Below are 12,449 nucleotides of genomic sequence, written 5' to 3' on the forward strand. Positions count from 1 at the left end.
TCTCCGAGAGGGGCGGAGGAATCGAACTCAGGTCGGCCATGTTGGCTGCGTGCAAGGCAAAAGCCCTACCTGCTGTGCTATCGCTCCAGCCCCTTTTCCTGAGTTGAAAAAAAAATAGTGAGACAGTCAAGTAAGCATCAGTGACTTGAAGATTATCATCATCAATGTCTGCGGATAACATCTTAAATGCCTACTTAAAAAGGAAGAAGCAGGAAAGAAACAGCCACAAACAGTCTACCCTTCAACGCAGGCAAACCACGGAAAAAGGTGGGCCTGGACTAACCAGAGTAGAGAGTGTTGCGGGGGCAAAAAGTAAACCAGCCCCAAAGACGCCAGTGCTTCTGATTTTAGTTTTCAATTAAAAAAAAATGGTATGGAATTTGTCTAAAAGATGATGATTGTTTGGGCATATTTGGAGGCTACATATCTAATAGCCAGTTTAGGACCTCTAGGTTAGCTAGGACTACTCTTGATTTAAAATGCCAGGAACATTAGCTAACTAAGGATTCTGAAAATGAAAGAGCAGAAAATTCAAAGGAATCACAAAAAGAAATACAAAGCGACTGATCAATATTTATAAATTACTTTGAAATTTCTCAAATGTGTCTGCCTTCATTAAGTAAAATGACTATAAAGTCATCAACAAAAACATAAATCTCGGAAGGCACTGATCTCCACTCATCCTGCAGATCTGACACTAATGTCACCTTCCGGAGTGTGTGTGTATGTGTGTGTGTGTGTGTGTGTGTGTGTGTGTGTGTATGTGTAAGGAAGCTTTTCTTCTTTCCAAATAAATATGTTTACTGTTACCACTAATTGAAGAAACTGAAACTATTACTTAAATTTGTTTTATGTAATAGATTTGATACTGAAACTTAAACTAGAGGCACATGTGTAGTACAATAATGCCCTAAATCACACAGAATTTCTCAACTGCTAATTATCTTACTTCTTAAATGCCAGGGAGTCTAGAATATGATCACTGAATGCGATTACCTTTGGCTACATACCACAGGGCTGGAGATTACTGTGAGTTTAGCTCACTTGAAACAATTAATTTTCCTAACTCATGGTATGACTCATTTCTTATTAAAGCAACACTGTTGCTTTTTTTTTTCTTCCTCAGGGGATAATCTGCCAGTTTAATATTCATTGACTGACTTTCTCTTTCTACCTAGTGCTTTTTAACCAGTTCATGACTCATCAACACCTTTACCAAAATAATTGGGGAAGAAAATAACACCTAAACTAAGTTCTATATATTACTTTCATTTTTTCCCCTCCCTTAGGGATGATAATTCTAGGTCAGCATATTAGAAAAAGAGGTAAAAATCAGATCTGAAAGCCATTTTTAATAAAGCTGTTTTCTCCTGAAATCACACATAGCTGGAGGAAGCGTCATTTAGAAAGAAGGTTCCGGAAGACAAGTTTTTTTTGGAGGGCTCTCTTACCAGATGAACTCCCTGCAGTGGGAGCAGTAGGTAGGCTGCCTCAGGTACGTGGCCATAAACTTGTGTCCATTGATCTGGTGGACCCGCCTTCGCATAGCCCTTTGGCGTTTCCTGGTAAAATGCTTGAAGATGCGGTCTCTCTGGAGCGTGGCTACACATCAAAAGAAAGAGGGAAAGAAAACAATGTGTAATGAATTCTATATAACCTGCAACTCTATATGGGAAAGCTTAATAGTCCCAATACCCCACATTATTTTTTCTTTCTTTGAGATATAAAACGGTCACGGTCCTCCTGTTGTTCATCGATTTGCTCAAGCAGGCCCAGTAACGTCTCTATCATGAGACTTGTTGTTACTGTGTTTTGCATATCGAATGCGTCCCGGGTAGCTTGCCAGGCTCTGCCGTGCGGGGGAGATACTCTCAGTAGCTTGCCAGGCTCTCTGAGAGGAGCAGAGGAATCGAACTCGGATTGGCCATGTTGGCTGCTTGTAAGGCAAATGCCCTACCACTGTGCTATCACTCCAGCCCCTGAGATATAAATCACCTCCCAAAAACCATCATGCTTTCCCAGTGGTCATAAGGTTCTTAATTTGGGAGCAGGGGAGGGGTGTTGCGTTCATGTATGAGATCCCTGGGACAGCTCCTGTCTGGTTTAATGATCTATTCTGGGCCAGTCTCAGCAGTAGACCAGATTTTCTCAGGAAAATAGGCTCCAATCTGTGATTCCAGGTCCCTGTCCAGATGCCTGGGACCTCAAGTGCACTGGCAGAAATGACTGGTTGGGGAAACAGGGTTTCTCATGGTTTTCTGCCACGTTGATGACCTCCCACAATCTCCCAAACTGAGTGAAGGAATTGCGTGGAGCACAGGGAAAGTAGTGCCTAAGAGCATTAGATTAGGCACCACGATCTCTGTAAACACGGAAAGGGTGTGTGTGTGTGCGCATGTGTGTGTAGAGGGGGGGTCTCACTGCTTAAAATCATACCCCCTAATCAGTAGACTCAGTAAATTAGTCAGCCGCTAAAGACAGTCAATTATCTTTCACATAATTATATGAGAACTTTTCTGATGCGTGTAGAGAATTGCGATGAATAAGAGAAATATTACTTCAATAATGCTTTTCAAATAAACCACCGATGCAAAGAAATTTAAGAAAGGAGGCAAGAAAAAAATGCCTATGTAGATTAAGATCTAGAAGAAATAGAATTGCCATGAAAATGTAAGTGTTCAAAATTAAGTGAAGAACCGCACAAACAAAATAAACTATTTTTCCAGAAGCAATTGCAAAAGCTTTCTAAAAACTGCCTCTGAAAACCCATCCAGACAGTTTCATGGGTGAATTATTTTAAGCCTTCAAGACACGGTAATGTTAGGGTTTAACCTATTCCAAAATAAAGAAGGAAAACAGCCCATTCTTAAAGAAAACTATATGACATAATCTTAGCACTAACAGATGTAACAGATATAGCCCAAGATATGGAAAAGGAAACAGAGGTTTGTAACCATTCATTATGTCATGGGCCCCATAAAAGTTTAGCAAAGTCTACAAACTCCTTAGAATAAAACTTCATAATCTAAAATACAATGTGAAAGATCACAAAGAAAAAGTATAAAATATATTTTAAGTAAAATGAATATGCTTATTTTTATAAATTAAGTACTTGGCAGCAAAACCAAACATTGTTCTTATTTTAGAGTGGTAATTAGAATAACTTATATTTCAAATTAGCTGTAAAAACCACATTATACCTCATACCACTCATACCATTCATACTCCAAGAGTAGCGCACTATATGTGATGGAGTTTAAAGTAGAAGGCAATGAATCTTAGAAGGAAATATATTTTACAGATATATATATAAATAATACATATATAATATGTATAAGCACACAAGGATCAACCCTTAACAACATATTAGTAATCTCATATAGAAGGGCTTAATGGCCCCTTAGGTGAAAGACAACAATCTTCACACACTCTCCTCTAAGGACAGTTTTTTGGAGCCTTTTCAGCTGTTTATTCATAACAAACAATTCAAAACAAATTATTTCAGTTCTGCTTGAGGCAGGGGCTTGGATTCGGGATGGAAACATCCAAATATGGTGGTGGGAAGGTATAACGTGGTGGGATTGGTGTTCGAATATTAAATGTAATCAAATATTGTAAGCTACTATATAAAATTTTTTTAAAAAACATGTTAGCAAGGCTGGAACAGTAGTACAGCAGACTGTGCACTTGCCTTGCATATGGCTGATATGGGTTCAATTCCCTGGCATCCCATGTGGTTCCAGAGACCTGCCAAGAGTGATTCCTGAACACCTCTGGGTGTGACCCCCAAACCAAAACAAGTAAGACAACAAAACAAACCAAAAAAGTCTGTGATAGCAGGGGCCATAGATAGCTCCCTGGGAGAGTGCATCCTTATAAGCCTGAGAATGCAGGTTTGTCCTGGGATTCCTCCATAAGCCCGGTGAGATTCCCAGCAGCACTATCATTTGGGATGCATGGTGCCATGATACCTCAACCCAGTGTGTGATTCCCTTCTCCAACCATCACAACAAAAGCAATGAATAATAGTAATATTAAAGCAAGATACGTTCATATCAGATACTTTCATATCATCAGTGATAAAATAAAAAATATGATATGAAAGTATCTGATATTTCTTGTGATAGCATATCATAAAATCAGGTTTATATTCTGGAATAGAGAAGAAATCACTAAGAAAATGATGGTTGGAGGAACCGGTCAGGATGGGAGATATGTATTGAAAGTAGATAAAGGACCAAACATGATAACCTCTCAGTATCTGTATGACAAACCATAATGCACAAAAGTAGAGAGAGTGTATGGGGAATATTGTCTGCCATAGAGGCAGTGGGAGGGTGGGAAAGTGGGGTATACTGGAGTCATTGGTGGTGGGGAATGTGCACTGGTGGAGGTGTAGCTGAGTTAGATCAGAACAACAGCTGTACGTGAGAACTGATAGGGGAAACAACGGAACCATTATTTTAAAAGAAACTAATCTAAATAGTAAGATAGTGGGAGACTTTGTTTTTTTTTTTATCATTTTTTTTATTAGTGAAACACCATGAAGTACACTTACTGACTTATAAATTTTTGTGCTTGGGTTTCAGTTATACAATGATCAAGTACCCATCCCTCCACCAGTGCCCATCCTCCCCCACCACGGGTCCTAGCATCCCTCCCACCCCCCATCCCCCCCCCGTCCCACCCTGCCGCTGTGGCAGGGCATTCCCCCCTGTTCTCTCTCTCTTCTTTTGGGTACTGTGTTTTGCCAGAGAGGCATTGAGTGGCAATCATGTTTGGTCTATAGACTACTTTTAGCATGTCTCTAAGATAGTGGGAGACTTTGAAAAATTAGTGAGTTCTCAAATACTTGCTAAAAAGATCTGACTGAGGGCTTGGAGGAATAATGCCGTGACTGAGGACACCAGCCATGCAAACATACAGTCACAATTGCCAGCATCACAACCATGCTAAGAGAGATCCTGGCAGCCCAGGATCTTGGAAGTCCTACTGTCTGCAGTCCTGGCATTATAAGTAATCTCCAGATCACTGTACCCACCTAGCTGGGTGCCAACATTAGGAAAAAGGGAGTGCAGCCTTGGTGAGAAGAGAACTAAAAGATGTTCAAGTTCCTTGGCTAGTAAACGTGATCCCAGGGTAAGCATTACAATCACGACTTGCATGCCTCAGCCATGAGCATGAACACATGAGCACATGTGTGATCCTCAGGGAGCACTACTGGTGGATGAAAGCACTACAGCTAGGAGGATGTGGAACCCCTATCATCATGACAGTATCACCACCATCCATAAAAGGAGGTGACAAGGGCAGGGAAGAAAACAAACATCTTATGGGCAATGTACTATACAAATTAAAAAGTCAAATCCAATATGTAGACTTTTATGATAAAAATTCTAAAAGTTATTTTTCTAAATATAAGCTGCCTATGGCAGAACAATAAAATGTGTGCAACAGTGTTGATGGGGCATGGTACCTCTGTATATCAAAAGAACAAATGTGGGGTCAGAACACAGAGGGTAGGATGCTTGCCCTGCACATGCCAGACCTGGTTTGATCCCCAGCACCTCATATGGTTCCCTGAGCACCACCAGGAGTGATCTCTGAGCACAGAGCCATGAGTAAGCCCTGAGTATACAGTCAGATGTCAGTGTAATCCCCTTCCCACACACACAAATAGCATATACATTAATACTGTTGTAAGCAAGTGACCGAAAGGATACTAATTAAATGAAAAACAAATTGTCCAACAAAATTAATTTTTCATAATTTTGGTTTTACCTTTTCAATTTCCTTTTCTCACTTTAATTGTTAATAAAATTTTGCTCTTATTTGGACATATTCACTTTATTCAAACTTTGCACAGCCAGCAATTATACTCAAATAACCAGAAACTTTTACGCTGTAAGGCATTATCTTTAAAAATACCCAACCCCACTATGACTAAGGGGAACTTTTACAGAAGAACAACAATGGGTATATAATTAGAAAATCTATTATTATATCTTATTCTATTAATAGGTAAAAAATGAAACATAGTCTTTCAATAGATGTTGAAAAAATACTTGTTAAACTTTGACTTATCAGGGCTGGAGGGATGGCATAGCAGGTAAAGCCTTTGTCTTGCATGTGGCTAAGCCAGGTTTCATTCCCAGCTTCCCAAATAATCATCAGGAGTGATCCCTGAGAGCAAAGCCATGAGTAAGTCCCAAGCACATCCAGGTATGGCCCCCAAACAAAACAAAAATATTTAATTAAAATTTAACTTATCCAGTACAACATTCATTTGAAAAGCAAAACTAGAGGTTTATCTCTTTAGCATAAGTAAAACATTATATTCATAGGTTACAAGGATCAAACTAACTGGTAATTTTTTAAATCCCACAACAGTTATACATAAATAAGACTAATTATTACAAAAATATTACTATTTTTTATATTTTTTTATTATATCACCAAGGCTGTTAGGGAAAAAATAAGATAAAAACTATTAAAAGAAGGAGGAAAGGATATCATTATTTGGAGTTGTTTGACACATGACTAGAAAATTTAGAAGCATCCAGGTTAATCTATTAAAACAGAGTATGATAGGGGCTAGAGTGATAGCACAGTGCGTAAGGCGTTTGCCTTGCACACAGCTGACCAGGGTTCAATTTCCAGCATCCCATATGGTCCCGTGAGCATCTCCAGGAGTGATTACTGAGTACAGAGCCTGGAGTCAGCCCTGAGCATCGCCAGGTGTGACCTCAAAAGAAAAAAAAAATCAGAGTATGATAGACAATGATGAATTTTCAAAAGTCAACAGATCCTTAGTATCTTACGAACACTTAGTATATCAAAGAAATCAATTAGCCAATATACTCAGGGACCAGGGAGTAGAACACACTGTGCATAGATGGGCCTCTGGGTCCTGCTCCGCTCACACACCAAAAAACATCTAATATATAACTTAAAATTGCATTCACACAGATACAAAACAAAACTATCTATAAGTAATCTATCACCAATACCACTTCTGGGAATATATCCCAAGGATGCAAAAAAGCACAGTAGAAATGACATCTGTACCTATATGTTCATTGCAGCACTGTTCACAATAGCCAAAATCTGGAAACAATCCAAGTGCCCTAAAACAGAGGACTCGTTAAAGAAACTTTGGTACATCTACACAATGGAATACTATGCAGCTGTTAGGAGAGATGAAGTCATGAAATTTGCTTATAAATGGATAGACATGGAGAGTATCATGCAAAGTGAAATGAGCCAGAAAGAGAGGGACAGACATAGAAGGACTGCACTCATTTGTGGAGTATAAAACACCATAACATGAGGCTGACTCCTAAAGACAGTAGATACACGGGACAGATAGATTGCTCCATAGCTGGAAGCCTGCCTCAGGAGCAAAGGGGAGAAGGCAGTTGGAATAGAGAAGGGATGAAAATGATGGCTTGAGGAACCAGTCGGGATGGGAGATGTGTGCTGAAAGTAGATAATGGACCAAACATGATAACCTCTCAGTATCTGCATTGCAAACCATGATGCCCAAAAATAGACAGAGAGAGAGTATGAGAGAGAGTATGGGGAATATTGTCTCCATGGAGGCGGGGGAGGATGGGAAAGGGAGTGTATACTGGAAATATTGGTGGTAGGGAATGTGCATTGGTGGAGGGATGGGTGTTTGATCATTGTGTGATTGTAACCCAAACATGAAAGCTTGTAACTATCTCATGGTGATTCAATAAAATTTTTAAAAATGCAAGATTTAAATTAAGAAAACCACAAAGAAACAAGAATACAAAGAACTTTTTTTTTAAATGAAGTTCTTAGTGAATCTCAAGAAATCCATAACTGTCAATTCCTTCTAATCTCTAAATTCAACAAAATCCCAATCAACATTCCAAGTATGTGTCTTAAGCATGACAGTTTTTTTTTCAAAATTTACCTGGTATTATAAATATTTTTTAAACCTTGAAAAACTTTCATCAAGGAAGGACTAGCTCTCAGTGTTTCTAAAGTTTCTGGAACTGAGACAGTTTGCTATCACCTCAAGTAGGGTCCAAATCTAGAGATCAGTTTAGCTCAAAGTGAATATGTTCAAACAATGAGAAAAAATTTTAAAAAATAATTTAAAAAAATGATCAATTTTTAAAAATAATCTTTAGAAAACTAGTTAACCCTTTGGAAAACACTTTCACCTCACTCTTTTTTTTTACTTATTAATTTTATTGAATCACTGTGAGATAGTTATAAGCTTTCATTTTTGGGTTACAATCACACAATGATCAAACACCCATCCCCGGTATAACCCCCCTTTCCCACCCTCTCTCTGCCTCCATGGCAGATATGATTCCCCATAATCTCTCTCTACTTTTGGGCATTATGGTTTGCAATGCAGATACTGAGAGGTTATCATGTTTGCTCCTTTACCTACTTTCTGCACACATCTCCCATCCCAACCGGTTCCTCCAGCCATCTTTTTCTTAGTGATCCCTTCTCTATTCCAGCTGCCTTCTCCCCTTTGCTCCCATTCCAGCTATGGAGCAATCTGTCTCGTGTATCTACTGTCCTTAGGAGTCAGCCTCATGTTATGGTGTTTTATACTCCACAAATGAGTGCAGTCCTATGTCTGTCCCTCTCTTTCTGACTCATTTTCACTTAGCATGATACTCTCCATGTCTATCCATTTATAAGCAAATTTCATGACTTCATCTCTTCTGACAGCTGCATAGTATTCCATTGTGTAGATGTACCAAAGTTTCTTTAACCAGTCATCTGTTCTCGGGCACTTTCACCTCACTCTTTAAAACAAAATAATCTGAGGTAAACATTACGGTGGAAATAATAGAAAAATAAGAAAATATTTTATTAATCTGAGATTCTATCCTTATTCTAGCACCACACTGTATCACTGTATCACTGTCATCCCATTGTTCGTCAATTTACTCAGGCGGGCACCAGTAACATCTCTATTCCTCTCAGCCCTGAGATTTTAGCAGATTCTTCTTACTCATCTTTTCCCAACAATTGGAGGCTCTTTCAGGGTCAGGGGAATGAGACCAATTGTCATTACTGTTTTGGGCATATCGAATACACCATGGGGAGCTTGCCAGGCTCTGCCTGTGTGGGCAGGATACTCTCGGTAGCATGTCGAACTCTCCAAGAGGCATATATTTATATATTTCTCTATATGATTTGTTGCCTTCTATCTGAACCCCATCAAATATGGTGTGTTAATTATGGAAAATGGGTAGGAAGTGTCTTCTAATGTGTCTGGAAAGCAGCCTGGAGCGTGGCAACAGTTGGGCAGTGGAGGTTGGCTGCCGGGGCTGGGTCCCCTGGGGCGGGGAGGGCTCTCACCTGGCCCACTCTGGGGCACTCCGAGTGAAAACAGCCTGGTGCAGAGTCCCAGCACCACAATGTATTAATATAGCTTAAAATTGGGGAAAGAGAAGACTTTTATCTTCTTTTTTCCTAGGATTGTCTTAGCTATTTGCAGGGAGGGGATGTTATTATTTTATATGAATCTCAAGAGTACTTGAACTCTGTCTTTTAAAAATGACAGGTATTTTTGTAGGAACTGCACTGAATCTGTATAATGGTTTGGGCAAGATTTTAATTTTGACAATGTTGATCCTTCCAATCCACAAACATGGGATGTGTTTCCATTTCCACAGGTCCTTTTTAATTTCTTTTAGTAACAGTTTATAGATTTTTTTTAAGTCCTTCACCTCTTTTATTAAGCGATTCCCACCTACTTAGTTTTCTAAGGCACAACTGTTACTGTGATTTTTTAACTTCGCCCTTTTCTATTTTTTTATTTGCACACAGAAAAGCCATGGATTTCTGTATGTTGATTTTATAGCCTTTTACAGTACAAGCCTCTCCTACAGGCTGAAATAAGGATAATAAAATATAGGGCAATAAAAGAATCACAGATTTGAAATTTTAAGAATTAAAAGTTTGGCAAAAGGCAGAAAGTTTAAAGAGACAAATGGGGGCAGGGATTTGTAACACAAGCCAAAGTATACAAAGGTAAAACAATATGTGATACACCAAAAGCATGGTAACGTTTGACAGATAAGGCTACTTCAAGAGTAATTTAAAAAAATTTTTATTGCCATTTTCTTTTAATTGGGGTGGGGTGGACTACACCTGGCAGTTCTCAGGGTTTACTCTTGGCTCTGTATTCAGTGATTACTCCCGAAGGGCTCAAGGGTCCATATGTGCTGCTGCAAATCCAACTGGAGTTGGTCATGTGCCAGGCAAGTGTCTTCATTCCTGTACTATCTCACCAGCCCCAGGAACAATTTCTTCAAGATCAAGATCATATCTGTCAAGTTTTTATTCCATAAAAAAAGTGTTCAGAGGCTATTAGGGCCATACTTGACAGTGCAGAGGGGGGCGAGGGGGCTATGTGCTACAGGGGATTGAACCCAGGGCCACACAGATGCAAATACATACTTTACCACTTGAGCCACATCCCTGCTTCCTGTCAAAGTTTTAACTGTGCATTTCCTTTTATCCTTTCAACCAGAAACTTTACTTCTATGATATTTCCCCCTACAGAAATACCACAAAGCAAAAAATATATGCTAGCATGAAAATCAATTTCTTTCTTACCAGTAAAAATTAGGATCTACTAGAAATCTTCTGAGAATGAAATTCAGAAAAATCTAAAAAGGATTTAGCTAGACACCATAACCTTCAGAGGCCATATACAGTTTCTAGTATGTCTGCTTCAGGACTGTATTTGACTGATGGAGGGCTTCGTGTACAGAGCCTGATTATATTTATCCTCCGGTTCTGCATCTGTGAGAAGATTAATTTATATCCTTGTAACCATATGGCAATAATGTCTTAATGAGTATTCTGAGAGGTTCCTACAATTTTAGATAAGGTTCACATAAGCCCAAGTCACTCTGCAGAACGATTCTGCTCTTCTTGACAATATTTCCAGTAGGCGTCTAGTAACTATAAATGAGCAACAGATTATAATTTTCATTGACATGATTTTTAAAAAATGCTAATAGCATCACTCTGTCTATGTTATTACCCACTTGAGACCCAGCTCAGTGCTGACCAAAGCAAAACAGGGATTGAATTACTATCTAAGCTCATCACACTTAGATGCAAATTAAATTCTCCCTTGGGGTCTAATTACCAAGTATTTACTTATTTAATCCTTTAATACTATAAAGACTCACTAAAAGGCCAGCTCACTTGCATTTTTAATATTTCATGACTTGAATCCTTCCCCACCAACATGAACATCACATACCTATTAACATGGCCTAAGATTTCTTTACCCAGGATTCATGAAGATACTTGCAGCTGGGGCCTTAAGTGGCTTACCCCAAATCTTGAATAAAGGTTAGAGGTTCGGCCCTTCTGTTCCCACAGCAACATGGGAATACCAATCTTTTCCCTAGCCCAAGCCTTGCAGAGCAACTTCTCTTTCACCTGTGTCCTTGGGTCTCACAAGCAATTCCAAGTGGTCATTTTATACAAGTACTTTAGTTTAGATGTGTTTTCCTTCTGTATTCTTCCACCCCTTTGCCGTGTGTGTGTGTGTGCGTGTGTGTGTGTGTGTGTGTGTGCGCGTGTGTGTGAAGTGTGTGTACGCTTCATGGCACAACCCATACATCTGGAAATGTCCAAAGTATTTGGTTATTTAAGAAAATGGAGGCCTTCCTGGTTTCAATTGAAACTCTCTGTCTGACTAATGCACAGGAAGAAAGAGCAATGGGATTACACTTCCTTTACTTGAGTACAGACTAGAAGTCCCCTACAGAGTGCAGAGGGCTGCTAGCTCTGCCTCCTGTTGACTTAAGACTAGGTTAAAAGAACTAAACGAGACTAGTCAGTCCTATTGTACCTTGTACCAACCAGGCCTTTAAGAAATATTTTATCACATGTTCAATGAACATGTCAGGCAACCCAAACATGCTTTGTAGCCAAAACTTGCATCATAACTTTGTTTGTGGCTGGAGTGCTCCAAAGCCTCTAAATAAATAGGAAGCTGGCTGGTTCCCAGCATGGAAACTCACATTCCAGTCACCAGAGGTAGGTAGGTCTGCTTCAAACTCTGTTCTCTTACTGGGAGTTGCTTTTGACAAGCTATCCCATCAACAGGGTGGAGAGTAATTAAGTCAAATATAAAGAAGATTTGAATGAACTATTTTGAAATAAAATTCTGCTTTATAAAAATCTGATCATCATCCCACACTCTTTTGAAAACTTTAGAATGCACAAGGAGCTTGAAGTTACCAGAGCACCACAGGGTGAGCTTTTATTGCAAAAAGAGTCAAACATTTGTGCTGCTAAAGGGAGGAACTCTACAACACTGATTTAACTTTATTTCAAAAATAGTAATTATTTCACCCCGCTTGTTTTTCTGTTCTGCCTTACTCGAGTGAAAGTTTTATATACTGGCTGCAGAAATATGTTTT

At 39.2% G+C, this 12,449-nt stretch overlaps 1 protein-coding gene across 1 annotated transcript in view; it reads right to left on the reverse strand.

Moving 5' to 3' along the window:
- The window catches only part of PRKCH (protein kinase C eta), a 262,663-nt gene that overhangs the window by 113,129 nt on the left and 137,085 nt on the right, over positions 1-12,449 (reverse strand). Inside the window, exon 3 of the mRNA XM_056134123.1 lies at positions 1,452-1,602. Coding sequence (XP_055990098.1) covers positions 1,452-1,602 — 151 coding nt within the window. The remainder of the gene's footprint in view (positions 1-1,451; positions 1,603-12,449) is intronic.

This window comes from Sorex fumeus, unplaced genomic scaffold (assembly GCF_029834395.1).
Source record: "Sorex fumeus unplaced genomic scaffold, SorFum_2.1 ptg000098l, whole genome shotgun sequence".
Classification (NCBI taxonomy): Eukaryota; Metazoa; Chordata; class Mammalia; order Eulipotyphla; family Soricidae; genus Sorex; species Sorex fumeus.